Source organism: Hyperoodon ampullatus, assembly GCF_949752795.1.
Source record: "Hyperoodon ampullatus genome assembly, chromosome: 4".
Classification (NCBI taxonomy): domain Eukaryota; kingdom Metazoa; phylum Chordata; class Mammalia; order Artiodactyla; family Ziphiidae; genus Hyperoodon; species Hyperoodon ampullatus.
Window position 1 is genome coordinate 31816966 of NC_136917.1, and position 15560 is coordinate 31832525.

Below are 15560 nucleotides of genomic sequence, written 5' to 3' on the forward strand. Positions count from 1 at the left end.
CAGTGGACTTTTAGGTTGTTTCCATGTCTTGGCTATTGTAAATAGTGTTACTATGAACATAGGGGTGCATGTATCTTTTCAGATTATAGTTTTGTCCAGATATATGCCCAGGACTGGGAATGTCGGATCACACAGCAACTCTATTTTTAGTTTTTTGAGGAACCTCCACACTGTTTTCCATAGTGGCTGCACCAATTTACATTCCCACCAACAGTGTAGGAGGATTCCCTTTTCTCCACACCCTCCCCAGCATTTGTTATTTGTAGACTTTTTAATGATGGCCATTCTGGCTTGTTTGAGGTGGTACCTCATTGTAGTTTTGATCTGCATTTCTCTAATAATTAGCGATGTTGAGCATCTTTTCATGTCCCTATTAGGGCCATGCTCTCTTTTATGTCTGGCTTCTTTCACTCAACATTATGTTTGTGAAGTTTATCCACACTGTTGCATCTACCTTTGATTTATTCCTTCCATTTGCTTCAGAGTTTTCCAATGGTATAAGCATACCACAATTTGTCCATTCTTCTGTTAATCCACATTTGAATTGTTTCCAACTTAGGATTCTTTCAGATAACACTGGAATGAAAAGTTTTTACTTTTATCTTGATACACATGTGAAGGCATATGTGAAAATTTTAAATTGTTTTCCAATGAACTCAACCAACAGTATATGCACATCCTCACCAACTTTATCTTCAGAACCTTCATCAATTACTTCACTGTGTCACAGCTACTTCACTCGGACCAAGAAGTGGCAAATACACAAAGTAATATGGAAATTGCCACATCACATGGACACTTCAGTGCTTTGTGGCAACCCACATTGCCAGGGGAATCTTCTCATCATTTACCTATGGAGTGATCCTAGTCCCCTAGATACATCAGTGTCTATAAGGAGTCAAACAGGACTGGTTACTCTGGATGAACCTTTAGGGAATCAGAGGCCTCTTTTCAGTAGGAAAAGGTATCTCCAAACCACCATATGTTTACGTAGATAAGCATTTGCTCAGATTATAATAACAAAGTGAATTTTCATGGAGAAGTTATTTTTCAGTGCTCAGCCACTGATTCTGATTAAATTGTTGAATTTGTTGTTCATAAAATTAAAACACATTCATATTTTCTCTTGATTCACAGCATTTAAAAAGATACTACTTGTGGGCTTCCGTGGTGGCGCAGTGGTTGAGAGTCCACCTGCCGATGCAGGGGATGCGGGTTCGTGCCCCGGTCCAGGAAGATCCCAAATGCCGCGGAGCAGCTGGGCCCGTGGGCCATGGCCACTGAGCCTGCACATCCGGAGCCTGTGCTCCACAGTGGGAGAGGCCACAAAGGTGAGAGGCCCGCGTACCGCAAGAAAAAAAAAATCCACACTGTGGATGGATTTATTAAAAAAAAAAAAAAGGCAAAAAATTTTCCTTATGTTTCTCCGTAATAAATTCTAGTCATGCTTTTTAAACTTGATCAGCAACGGAAAAGTGGCAAAGACCTATGGAAGGGAATTTATAATACCGAACAAAAGTATATTTTCCCTTTGACTTACAAAACTAACCTGAGAAGCTCACCCTGAAAATACACCCCTACAAATGTGAAACAATATATACACAAGTTTACTCACTGCAAGTTATTAACAGATGCTAAGTCAATTGTTAGAAAGGTTACTGAGGAACAAGATATTCTGAGCATCAAGGTATCATCCCACAGTATTTTTTCCTCAAACAGAAAACTCTATATTTAAAACAGACTGCTCTAGTGATCACTACCTTCAGCAAGTAATCAAACTTAGCATCACAAATCAAAGGATGGCATACATTTATATCTTCCTGACAGAATGCAATTTGATGGACACATCACCCTCAATATATCCTGAACTTATCTTGAAGCCTCTACACCAGGAGTTGGCACCCTTTGGTCACAGGCCTGTTTTTGTAAATAAAGTTTCTCTGGAACACAGCTATGCCCATGGCGGCTCACCCAGTACAAAGGCAAAGCTGAGTAATTCCACACCTATCTGGACCTTTTCAGACAAAAGGTTTGCGAATCTCTGCTCTGGATCCAATTGCCATTTCACAGGAAATATTGATACATGACATGGAGGAAACATTTAAACACAGCCTGAAAATAAAATGTGAACTATCAAAATGTGTGACTTTCTAGAAGACTGGGTGTGACTCTTCAAAAAGTCAATATATTGCACAAACAATATGAACTGATCTGGTAAAAAAAAAGACTAAGAGACAAAAACAGTCACTACATATAAACTTTGACTCGGTCTTAGATCCAAAAACAACCAAAATAATATTTTGGAACAACACGGAAAAGTTTAGTTTTTATACAGAGTAGACAATAGATTATGACATTATCTTTAATTTTTGTGGGCAAAATAGTATTTTGGCTTTACTAGGACAATATTCCTATCTTTAAAAGGTGCATTACCAGGACTTCCCTGGTGGCACAGTGGTTAAGAATCCGCCTGCTAATGCAGGGGACACAGGTTCGAGCCCTGGTCCGGGAAGATCCCACATGCCACGGAGCCACTAAGTCCATACGCCACAACTACTGAGCCCACATGCCACAACTACTAAAGCCTGTGTGCCTAGAGCCCGTGCTCCACAACAAGAGAAGCCACCGCAATGAGAAGCCCGTGCACTGCAACGAAGAGTAGCCCCTGCTCGCAGCAACTAGAGAAACCCCACGCAGCAATGAAGACCTAACACAGTCAAAAATAAATAAATAAATATAGTGATGGAATTAAAAAATTTTTTAAAAGATGCATTACCAAATATATAAAGCTCATATCATGTATGCAATTTATTTTCAACTTACTTTCAAACAGTTCACTATACAATGCATTTATTTATTTGAGAGAGCAAACATGCAAAATACTAAATAAAAATAAGTGAATCTGGGACTTCCCTAGTGGCGCAGTGGTTAAGAATCCGCCTGTCAATGCAGGGGACACGGTTTCGAGCCCTGGTCCGGGAAGATCCCACATGCCGCGGAATAACTGAGCCCACGCGCCACAGCTACTGAAGCCTGCGTGCCTAAAGCCTGTGCACCGCAATAAGAGAAGTCACCACAATGAGAAGGCCGCGCACTGCAAGGAAGAAAATCCCCCACTCGCCACAACTAGAGAAAGCCCGCGCGCAGCCAAAAAAAAAAAAAAGTGCATCTACCATAGTGAACATTCATTGTGCTAGATGTTCAGATTTTCTTTAGCCTAAAGATATTACGGAAAAAAAAAACTGGGTGCAGTGGGGACACATGTACTCCAAAAATCCTGTTAATGGTAAGCTCAATTATTCTAGAACCAGTGTCATAAATCCTCCCATCTTTTTCTCCTGAGGACCCGGTTTTAACTCTGTGCACGTGTACCGATCTAAGTTCAGATGAAAAGATGGCTAAGATCCTTGCTTTTCTTTAGATGAAAGACTTGTGGTCTACATACATATATATTAATATACAGAAATTAGCACACCATGGATACCCAAGAAAGCATCTCATCTTTCTACCTGTATGTACTGTTCAAAAATAAAGCACATGCAAAGATGAAAACAAATTCTCAAATGAAACTGCGTAAGAAAAGGGGAGGCTCTTTTCTTTTCTTTACATAAGAAAAGAGTAGCCCCCGCTCACCGCAACTAGAGAAAGCCCGTGTGCAGCAAGGAAGACCCAACGCAGCCATAAAGAAATATATAAATAAATAAAATTTTAAAAAAATAGAAGAGAGGAGCCCTGTGAAACAATTTCCCTTGCCAGCCGAAGAATGGCTGGTTCTACTAAGATTGAATCATTGACACCATAGTGGCTGACCTTCGCACATCCTGAAAGGAATTCATATGTGTTCTGAATGAGGCACTCTGTGCTCTGGGAAAACTGGCAGAACATGCATGCATTCAGATAGTTAGATATTTTCAGAAGAAAATTTTATGAACCCCAATTCTTGCATTCTCCTATACTTAGAAACACACGAAAACCATTAACTAAAGTATCTGTTCCTCCTGACTAGCAGGAACCTTGCGCCAAGATGCTTGATTATGTGAAATAAAATCCTTATTTATGGCAAGACAAGGAAAATTTAGACATAAAAAACTCTTCTCTACCCTTTGGCCTCCCCTCTCCCCCCACTGTGTATTGTGTACCCACATTATGCATTGACCACACCTCCCCCATCCACAGGAATACCTGCTCAACCATAAACAGCAACATTCTCTGAGCATCAAGACAACTTAAAAGGTAACAACCCTTGTTGAACTTGTAAAGGGTCACAGAACCCACCACGATGGCGCTTCAATCTGGATTATGTAAACTGTCAATAATGCACCACTGAGGGACTTCCCCGGCGCTCCAGTGATTAAGACTACACGCTTCAAGCACAAGGGACGTGGGTTCCATCCCTGGGAACTAAGATCCTGGCGAGGCGCGGCGGGGAAAAAAAGTCATTTAATGTAAAGCACTTTGTCTCAAAAAACTTATATAAACTGAGTCTTGATTTCTAAAAGGCGAAACACTTCTCAGACCGTTCCGAGATGCTCTTCCAGGGTTATAATCCTCAAATTTGGCTTGAATAAAATTTTCCAATTCTTTCTTAGATCGACTGATTAATTTTTTGTGGTCAATTATACATACCCTTCTCCAAAACCACATATATACTAACATCCCCCCTTACCTCTTCAGAACCATTTCTTGGAGCTATCTCAGAGGCTGACTCCTGGGCAACAGTCCTCAGTAACACACTCAATAAACTCAACTCACAACTCTTGCAGTTTCAAGTGGACACCCTCATACTCACACGAACACGGCAGGATCACTACCTTCACGATAACCAGAAGGCGCAGGAGCCTGAGCAACCTGGCTGGAACAGCGGATATTCATGTCCTCATGGACTAAAGTCACAGGCTTCCGAATAGGGAAGCACGTGCATGACGAAACCCGCAGACGCCCCTTGCCGCACCTACGAACTCGCTGAAGGCGGGGGCTCAGGTCCGGGCGAACGTGAGGGGAGGGTCCAGGCCTGCCCAAGGAGACCCCTCTGAAAGCCCGAGCCAAACCTGTCCTTTAATGCGCTCCGTGCATCCCAGAGCACTCCCTTAACGCGGGCCTCACCAAGGACACGCTGCAACGCACGACGACCAAAACGACTCCCTCCTCGAGGCGCGCAACCGCGGGACAGAAGACTGCCGCGCACCAGTGACGCACTTCCGCTTCCTACCTCGGTCGTGGCGGGGCGGGGCGGGGCTCTGAGGTTGGGGCTGTCAGCCAAGTTCCACCACTGCAGGAGGAAACTTGTCGTTTCTCTGCACGTTGCGGTTGAGGGGCATGGGGTCGATTCGGGGTCGGGGCCGGGCGCAGGAACAGGGCCAGCGGACAAAGTTGAGGCTGGAACTAGGCCTGTGGGCGGGGCTACGGCCAGAGGGCGGGGTCCACAACCGGAAGTGATGTTGGAGGCGGTGCAAGGCCCAGCGCCAGGATTAGAGGTTAAAAGGAGAGGACGGGGCTGCGTACTCACCGCTCAGGATGCTCCTCAAGGGCTTTTCTACCTGCCTGTCCTCAACTTCCGGGAGCCCTTAGAATGATCCTCACATATTGATAAGCCTGACAATCCATGAGATAGTCTATCTCCTCTGTTCAGTCCTGTATTTAACCTTTATCTTCCTTTTTAAAAAAAAATTTGATTCCTTTATTGATGGCTAGTGCTAAATCCCACCAAACCCTTCTGAGGTACATCATGACATGTGTCTCAGAACTTTCCACTCAGTGGATGAAGAGACATCAGCCCATGCTTTCTATGAGCCAGAGGTGGTCCAAGAGAGATTAGCATCCCTATATTTCTGAGTTGCACACTCCTAAATACAGAGCAGATTCCTTCAGATATCCCATAGTGTGGTATCAGAGAAGCTTCAGGGCAAGAAGCAGAAGGTGCTTGGCATGGGCTTGTGGGAAGATGCTGTCCAACTGGAGCTGGGCAATGCTTGTCACTGCTTCCATTGAAATAATTAACAGCAGACATGGCTCAAGTAAAAGATGAGGCATGAGGATTTTGGATTGGTGCCTGTATTAGTTTGCTGGGGCTGCTGTAACAAAATACCAGACTGGGGGCTTCCCTGGTGGCGCAGTGGTTGCGAGTCTGCCTGCCGATGCAGGGGACACGGGTTCGTGCCCCGGTCCGGGATGATCCCACATGCCGCAGAGCGGCTGGGCCCGTGAGCCATGGCCGCTGAGCCTGCACGTCCAGAGCCTGTGCTCCGCAACGTGAGAGACCACAGCAGTGAGAGGCCCGCGTACCGCAAAAAAAAAAAAACAAAAAAACCAGACTGGGTGACTTTAACAATAGAAATTTATTTTCTCACAATCCTGGAGGCTGGAAGTTCAATATTAAGGTCTCAGTAATGCTGGTCTCCTCTGAGGCCTGTCTCCTTGTGTAACCAAAAGTAGGGTCTGGCTGCTCACTGCTCAAAAGCCAGCAGAGAGGCAAGGTTGGTGGACAGGAAAGTTTGCTTTACTTTGGATTCCAGCAACTGGGATTGAGGGCAGATGCCTGTCCAAAGGCCGACTACCCCCCCCCCACCACTGACAATCAGGGGGCAAGAGCTTTTATAGACGAAGGGAGGAGGCTACATGCAGAAACAGTACAGTCAGCTCTGACAGTCTTCTTGAAATTGGTCATGTGGTAATCTAATCAGAGTCATCTTGATTGTTTTAAGTACAGTTAACTTCAGTTCCAGGGTCGGTTTGTTCCCATTTCCTTGATGGCAGTTCTCAGAATCTTGACAGCTTATGTCATGGCTACAGTCTGGTCATCACGTAGTTAACTTCTTCCACTTGGTGTGGGGTTCAGTATGTAAAAGACAGTTCACAGGATATGGCTCAGAATATTATCTATAGCCCTTGAGGAGGAACTAAAACTACTTGACTCTGCTTAATGACTAAACTATTATTATTTAATAATAATAAACAGTCTCCTTTAACTGTTTTCCTTTTCTTCTGCATTTTCTCACTTCTCTGATTAAACTTATTCTTTCACTAAAGTTTTTCCACAGACAAAAGGGGGACATAGACCATAGGGTACTGCTCCGTTTCACTTGGATTGCAGACAGCCACCCTCATGCTGACTCTGCACATGGTCATCCCTCTGTGCAGGTTGCCCTGGTCTCTCTGTGTGTTCTGATCTCCACTTCTTATAAGGACACCAGGGTGATTGAATTAAGGTTCACCCTAATGACCGCATGTTAAATTAATTACCTCTTTAAAGGCACTTTCTCCAAATACAGTCACATTCTAAGGCATTGGTAATTAGGACATCAACTTAGGAATTTTGAGTGAACACAGTTCAGTCCATAATAGTACCCAAATAGGACTTCCCTGGTGGCGCAGTGGTTAAGAACCCACCTGCCCATGCAGGGGACACGGTTTCGAGCCCTGGTCCAGGAGGATTCCACATGCCGCGGAGCAACTAAGCCTGTGTGCCACAACTACTGAGCCTGTGTGCCACAACTACTGAAGCCCGCACACCTAGAGCCCATGCTCCGCAACAAGAGAAGCCACCCCAATGAGAAGCGTAGCCCCCGCTTGCCACAACTAGAGAAAAGCCTGCACACAACAACGAAGACCCAATGCAGTCAAAAATAAATAAATTAATTTTAAAAATAAAAATAGGGCTTCCCTGGTGGCACAGTGGTTGGGAGTCTGCCTGCCAATGCAGGGGACATGGGTTTGAGCCCTGGTCTGGGAAGGTCCCACATGCCGCAGAGCAACCAAGCCTGTGAGCCACAACTACTGAGCCTGCGCGTCTGGAGCCTGTGCTCCGCAACGAGAGGCCGCGATAGTGAGAGGCCCGCGCACCGCCATGAAGAGTGGCCCCCGCTTGCCGCAACTAGAGAAAGCCCTCGCACAGAAACGAAGACCCAACACAGCCAAAAATAAAATAATAAATTAAAAAAATAAAATAAAATAAAATAAAAATAAATAAAACATAAATAAAATAAAATTCTTTAAAAAAAATAGTACCCAAATATGTGTAATATACCCTTCTGTATCTATTCCCTCTTCTTAATCATGTGAGAAACATGCTTAAGAAGAGGAACCTTATGCTTCTTGACTATAGTTTTGTTTTCTTTTATATTCCATTATTTACACTACTATTAGATCTGGAACATTTCCTTAAAGAGAAAAATTACCTAAAATTTACATGTCATTAAAAGACATATGGAAAACAAGACATTCTGTAACTAACAGATGAATTACATCCATTATTCAAATTTCTGATAGTTACAAATGTTCAGTTTGTGTAGGTGATGCTTAGTACCAGGCAAAGACTAGGAAAGAGAAAAACTGAAACATTTTTGTCCTCCCAAGTTCATTTCTTTTTTTTTTCTAATTTTTTCCTTGTTTTCCCCCAGAAGCTGGAACTAGTTTATTTCTAATTCTAGTAATAACAATGGTGTGATCGACTGATTTGTGCCTTTAAATATTTATTAACTGTTATATTGTAGGTACTGGTATGAAGTTTTGTACAAAATGAAAGCCGACATTTCATAGAGTGTACATTCTGCTGGGAGAAAGAAAATAAAATAACATATAAACAAATGGTAAAACTAGATTTTGAGATAAGTGCCAATAAAAAAAGTAAAGACTAATTAGGAAAACTATTTTAACATAATGGAAATAATATTTAACCATCTAGCACAATTCCACATGTGCATCTGTTCACATCATCTATGGTATTACCTCTCCAATACAACTTGTTTGGGGAAGAAAAAAACGTTAGTTTGACCTTGGAAAGGGTCAGTTTAATGTGTCTGAGAAACACCCCACTAATTACTTCCACTTGGCAGTGGCATGTGTTGGTCTGGTGTTCTGTCTTAATGGCCATAGTGGTAGAGAGAATTGGATTTTTATAGCGAAGCAGGTCAGAAAGACAAGATTATGCTTGGCTGAGCCTTACTAATGATGCTTCAGTTCTTGGTTTGGCCTTCACATCCTAAGGAAAGTCCTTCCCAGCACCTGACCCCCATGCATCAAAGATAAGCAACTATGGGACACATTGCGTGTTGTTACAGATCACAATCCAAACAGCCAATGGGATGGGCTGTAGCCAATCCAGTTCTGTGTTGCCCACTTCTCCCCTCAGAATTAAAGGCTTATTTTTCCAAGCATATGGAGTGCAGCCATTTGACTGCCCTGAGCCTTCTCTTTGAGAAGTGCCCTCAGCTAAAGGAAGCTGCCTCACCCAAGGTCACACCACTCAGATCTCTTGCTGTGGGAGCATAACTGACCACCATCTGTATCCACCACTGTGTTTGCTCTGAGGTTGCTCCTGCTTCTAGCCACCGACTGAGCTCAGCTGCGTAGCACTGCCCACTGCCAGGGTCATACAATGACATTGATCACCAGGGTCAATTACCCCTGCCTGGAGGGTGACTCCTGTTATTGACATGAAGAACCTGAAATGTCAGGCAGTAGCATAGCTTGAAGTTCAAAGAGACTTTTGCCATGTCTCTGGAAGTGCTCTTTTTAGGTGTCAAGGCCTCCAAACCTGCAGAGGCCAGAAGTGTGGAGACCTGAAGCACAAACTCCCCCATAGCAACTGGGAGTGACGTTACAAGGCTTCACTTCTGCTTCCAACCCTTGATTTCTGGAACCATGTCCTATAAACTGGACATACAGCATGTTATGATTGTCGTTTTAGAGTGTATAATGCATCCTATGAATTACATGCCCAGAAATTCCTGTGTATTCAAATGCCTGCACTAAATATCATCATTCAATTTGAAATTAAATGTGTTCCCGTAACTTCCATTGAATCTTAGGTTTAACCCTCTCATATTAGATACTTCCTTTAGGCTGAAAGAGACTTTATCTCTGTCCTCCCCTTCCTTGACAAACTTTACAGGTCATTTATTTTTGCCACATGTGTTTCCTCAATACTCACTCTTCAACCCAATCTACCTGGATAATTACCGCCCCTTCTCCTCTATTTAGAGGTAATAAACAGAGCCCTCCCTGATATCTACAAAGGCTTCCATGTAGGCTTCTTGTAGAAATTAAACATTCCTTAGGGGATATCTTGTCACATGTAAGTCAAACCAAAGAAAGAATTTCTCCTTGGAGAATATACGTGCTTCCCTCACTGTTGCCTACCTATACACAAGGTTGGCTGAAAAATTTCCATTCTCTTATCTTTGTACCTCAAGGCACTTGAGATGTTGGGAGAGAGAAGAATCACTAGGACAATTTATTTAATGAGGAGCTCTGAGAGTTCAACCATTGAGATGATAATAACATGTCCCTGTTGTCCCTTTCCTATAATCCTCTGCTCCCAGCCTCAGTGAAAACCCACATGGGTTTCCCAGAGACAGACTGCCGAAAACAAAAAGCTTCACTGATGACCATCAGAGACCGTGTCCCAGTAAAGGCTGGTGGAGTAAGAAGGAAAACAGGAGTGAAGGTGGGTACTGGGCTTTACCTCTAGAACAGTGAGACTGGGACAGTCTCATAGTTATTTAGTCTATTACGGGAAGTCTGTAGTTTTAAGATACTTTAGTTTCTACTGAACCCAGTCCTGTTTCTTTCTCTCATTTTTTTGGAATCTAGACCCTCTCCCCAGTGAGTTATTTTCCAGAGATTCTCCACCTCTTCTCTGATCTTTCCCACAATTCTAGGGTCCTCTTAGATTTCCTGTGTCCAATCCCTTATTCATTAACTACTCACTGGAGATTTGTTATGCATGAGGTATTGTGTATTTTGTTCCTCGTGTGATTGGATTTTTCTTTTAGATTCCCTATTTCTGCTGGCAAATTAGAGTTTCTGACAGGACCCGATATCTCTGTATTGATGTTGTTGTTTCACCTTATCCACCTTGTTGTGTCCACAATATCAACTACAAACAATGTAATTATTACTGACCTTTGGTACTCAGGCTTATTTCATTTGCTCATTTTACCATCTGTTTAAATCGTTAAGAGAATATCAAGTGATTGAATTTGGAGTAGACTGCCTTGTCTTCTTCATGAATTTAATGCAATTATTTAGTGCTTTAATGTAGAATAGCCTTTTGGCTGCAGTTTTAAAATACCTATTCTTTACTGGGTTAAGAAATTGTCCGTCGCGATGAAGAGTAGCCTCCGCTTGCCGCAACTAGAGAAAGCCCTCTCACAGAAACGAAGACCCAACACAGCCAAAAATAAATAAATAAATAAAATTTTTTAAAAAAAGAAAGAAATTGTCCTTAGCTTCCTTATTTACCAAGGGGCTGTGTCCTGGCTGCTAACCACAGTAATGGCTGTTGTCACATTTTCTCAAAAGCATTTTCTACTGTAATTATGGTTATGATTCCTCTTCACTGGCCTATTTTTGAGATGAATTATGTTAGCAAACATCCTATATCTAACCAGATATCCATTCCTAGAGTAGGAATTACTTGTTCATGATATATTATTCTTTTAAACTATATATGAATGCAATTTAATTTTACTATTCTAATTTGTGTCTATATTCAGGCATATGATGGGCTTAGAGGGTTCTGTTTTTGTGTTACAGTTGATACTTTTGGTCTCATTCTTTATTACATATCTAACATTTGCATGTTTTGAGCACCTACTATGTTCCAGGCACCATGTAAATCCCTGGAAAGACAATGATAAGCAAAAATGGTCATGATCTCTGACCCACAAATAAATATAAAATTACCAACATGAGAGGCACATCAAGAACAGTACAGGATGTTCAACTTGTGGGCCTCACACTCTGTCCTCCTACCCTCATTCTGTTCTCCATCTCACTGGCCTCTCACATCCCTTGCATTACCAAGCTCACCAACCCCAGGGCTACCGTGAATTCTGTTCTGTCAGCCCAAAATGTTTGTCCTTTCCTTATTTTCTCTGATTAACAATTACCCACCCTTCCTCTCATAGCTCAATATTCTTACTTCAGAGAGGATTCTTCTATCCACCGTCCCAGACTAAATTGATCCCCAGTTACTTTTTTCTCTTAATTAAATGCATTCTCAGCAGTTGCTCACCTAAGCCTGCCTGCTTCCCCTCCTGAGAGTGTACTATCGCTCAATAAATCCTGCTTTGCTTATGTAAAAAAAATATAAACTGCATTCTGTAGGCATAATAACGCTGAGCTTTTTTCTATCATGGAGAATGTAAACATTTATAATTATCTTAAATTTGCCTTTCATTTTTTAAAGAATGATTTGTTAGATTTTTTTATAGAAGCTTTGAGTATTTTAAATCAAATCTACTAGTCTTTTTTTTATGCTTCACTGTGCTGATTTTTAATACAACACACTCTGACACTTCCATTGCATTTTATTTTATGGTTTTGGGATTTTCTTTACCCTTCTTATGTGTGTAGTCCACACGGATTTCCATCTTCTTGGCAGAATCCACCTGGCAGGCGGTATCTGAAAGAGGAAGTCATAGGGATCATCATTAACTAGAAGTGCTGCATTGCAGTCCAAAGAGATAACAGACTGGCTGCCCCTGTTTAAGGGGAATAATGATTAATGATAGTCACTAAAGACAGATTTATTGTTTTGTTAAGAAGCTCACATTTATCATGTGTCTGCTGTATGTCACAAGAACCACACTAGAAAAATTACATGCATCATCTCATTTAATTCACTCATCAGTCTTACAATGCTGGGAATATTTATTACTCCCATTGTAGAGGTGAGGTATCTGCAGCTAAGAGAGATTAGGTCACACAGACCTTAAGGTGGTGGACCAAAATCCTCTTCTAGGAATTCTGAGTCAAGATCCCATTATCTGAATGGCATCTTTTTATCATACTTTGGGAGAGTTATGTATCAAAAATAACTGTCATAAAATTAATAGATTAGTAATAATAATAGCTATCATTTACTGGGATCCTACTGTGCACAAAGGCATTTTCAATTCTCACAAAGAAGGTTATAGCAGTAACTACACTTTGCTGCTGTTGTTGTTGTTTTTGGTTTTATAGATTTATTTTCAAAGGGCAAAAACACTTAAGACAATTTAAATACAAGTCTAAACAGAATTACTCTGTCAAAGTCAGCTATGATGCAGAGATGCGTTCTCACTTCCAGACACTTCCCAGCATCTTCTGAGTCTTCTCTCAGTGAAGAAAAGGGGTCTGATTTTTTATTCATATACATCCTTCTTATCTGCAATGTAATCTACAATTTCTTGTGGGCATATTAACTTCTCCACATCTATATCAGGAACTTCAAACCCAAATTCGTCTTCCATGGCCATGATAATCTCCACTTGGTCCAAACTGTCTAAGCCCAGGTCTTTCATAAAATGGGAATTTACTGAGAGCTGTTCTGGGTCAGTCTTGTCATAGAGTTTCAAGACGTAAAGAACATGGTCCTTGATTCCCTCTAATGTCGAAGGGGGAGAGTCACTATACTGGCGGCACAGCTGTGTAACTCCACCTGGAACCTGCGCGAGCACTGAGCACCGAGGCCAGCTGCGGAGCCCCAGGCCTCGTCCGGGCCCCCACGAGGAACAGGGTGTGCTGAGCGGCTGGGCCGCGGCCAGTGTGGGGAGCCTGGGCAGTGGCACGAAGGCCGCCGGCAGTCGGCGGACACAGGTGCAAAGGACACGAGCCGCCATGGTTACGCCGACCCAGGATGCACTGCTACGTTTTTAAAAATTAAAAATAAATAATAATAAGGCACTTAAGGCATTTGAGAGATAACTATCAGAACAACAAGGGGCATCAGATCATAGAATTAAGTTTGTCTGAGTTGGGAATCCCCGTCTAAATAACTATTATTGAACTATTTGAAAGAAGGAACTACGGAGATCAAAAAGAAAAGATACTAAATGTCTTCATTCATTTTGCAAGTGTCATATCATATAAGAAATCGGTTTATGTCCAGAGCTTCATATAGAATTAGAACCAGTGAGTAAACAATAAGGTCCTATTGCATACCACGGGAACTATATTCAATATCCTGAGATAAATAATGAAAAAGAATATAAAAAAGAATGTATGTGTGTGTGTAACTGATTCACTTTGCTGAACAGCAGAAATTAACACAGCATTGTATATCAACTATACTCCAATAACAAAAAAAGTTAGAACCAATGAGTAGGAGATAAAAATATTTTTTCTGCTAAATTTTAAAACTACTAAATAAATACATTTAAAATGGAAATGGTTTACCATTTGGCTTGAGTGAATCACTGTCATTGCAAGGACTAATAGAGGGTGAAGGATATCAACCTAAAGGTGGAATCATAAGTGATGACTAGCTGAGGTGTCACCTGGCTGTTCCCTGAATGTTGCTTTTGCCTCCTTCCCCAGCAGACTCACCAGCGACATGGGAGCAGGAAACCACACAGGAGTATCACAGTTCCTCCTCCTGGGCCTCTCAGACGATCCTGACCTGCAGCCCCTCCTCTTTGGAGTGTTCCTGTCCATGTACCTGGTCGCTGTGCTGGGGAACCTGCTCATCATCCTGGCCGTCAGCTCAGACCCCCACCTCCACACCCCCATGTACTTCTTCCTCGCCAACCTCTCCTTGGTGGACATCTGTTTCATCTCCACCACTGTCCCAAGGATGCTGGTGAACATCCAGACACAGAGCAAAAGCATCTCCTACATAGGGTGCCTCACTCAGGTGTATTTTTTTATGATTTTTACTGTAATGGATAGTTTTCTCCTGACTGTGATGGCCTATGACCGGTTTGTGGCCATCTGCCATCCACTGCACTACACGGTCATCATGAACCCCCGCTTCTGTGGCCTCCTGGTTCTGATGTGTTGGCTCCTCATTTTCTGGGTTCCCCTGATTCATATTCTACTGTTGAGGCGGCTGAACTTCTGTACTGGCACTGAAATTCCACATTTCTTCTGTGAACTGGCTCAGATTCTCAAGGTGGCCTGCTCTGACACCCTCATCAATAACATCGTCTTGTTTGTGGCCACTGCCCTGCTGGGTGTGGTTCCCCTCATTGGAATCCTCTTCTCTTACTCTCGAATTGTCTCCTCTTTAATGAGAATCTCCTCTGCAGCGGGAAAATATAAAGCATTTTCCACCTGTGGGTCTCACCTCTCTGTGGTTTCCTTGTTCTATGGGACAGGTGTAGGGATCCATCTCACTTCTGCTGTGACCCATTCTCCCCAGAGAAGCTCCATCGCCTCAGTGATGTACACCGTGCTCACCCCCATGCTGAACCCCTTCATCTACAGCCTGAGGAACAAGGATGTGAAGGGGGCCCTGGGAAGGCTCCTCGGTTTAGGTACCACTCGTCTGTGAGGGGCCACTGGCCTCAAAACTAAGTGGACACTGTGGGCTGCAAAAACAAATTTTGTGAATTTATATCTCCTGATTTTCTTTTCCTTTAAAAGACATGCTTCATTTCTTCCATTCTCAAAGCACCTATGACTTTGCTTTTATTTGTGTTTGTATTAGTTCCTGCTCAACACCCTCCTCAGTAATTCCTTTTGACTTTTTGTTCCTATTTGCAGCCCATACATTTCCATCTTGGGCTGGGTTTCTTACAGCCATTCTGGCGATTTCCAACATTAGGTTTGAAGCACTTATACCACGTATGGCATGG

At 42.6% G+C, this 15560-nt stretch overlaps 2 protein-coding genes across 2 annotated transcripts; one reads left to right on the forward strand and one right to left on the reverse strand.

Annotated features, from left to right (window-relative positions):
* Nucleotides 1-13127: 13127 nt before the first annotated feature.
* On the reverse strand, nt 13128-13604 carry LOC307052389 (acyl carrier protein, mitochondrial-like; the record flags this gene model as incomplete). The annotated part of the gene is made up of 1 exon (XM_079703292.1): nt 13128-13604. One exon carries the CDS (start codon nt 13602-13604, stop codon nt 13128-13130), a length of 477 nt encoding a protein of 158 aa, XP_079559418.1.
* A 683-nt stretch (nt 13605-14287) lies between these two features.
* On the forward strand, nt 14288-15256 carry LOC307051142 (olfactory receptor 7D4-like; the record flags this gene model as incomplete). Its single annotated transcript, XM_079701485.1, has 1 exon — nt 14288-15256. The coding sequence occupies exon 1, from the start codon at nt 14318-14320 to the stop codon at nt 15254-15256; it is 939 nt and encodes a 312-aa protein (XP_079557611.1). The 5' UTR covers nt 14288-14317.
* Between the last annotated feature and the right edge of the window lie 304 nt (nt 15257-15560).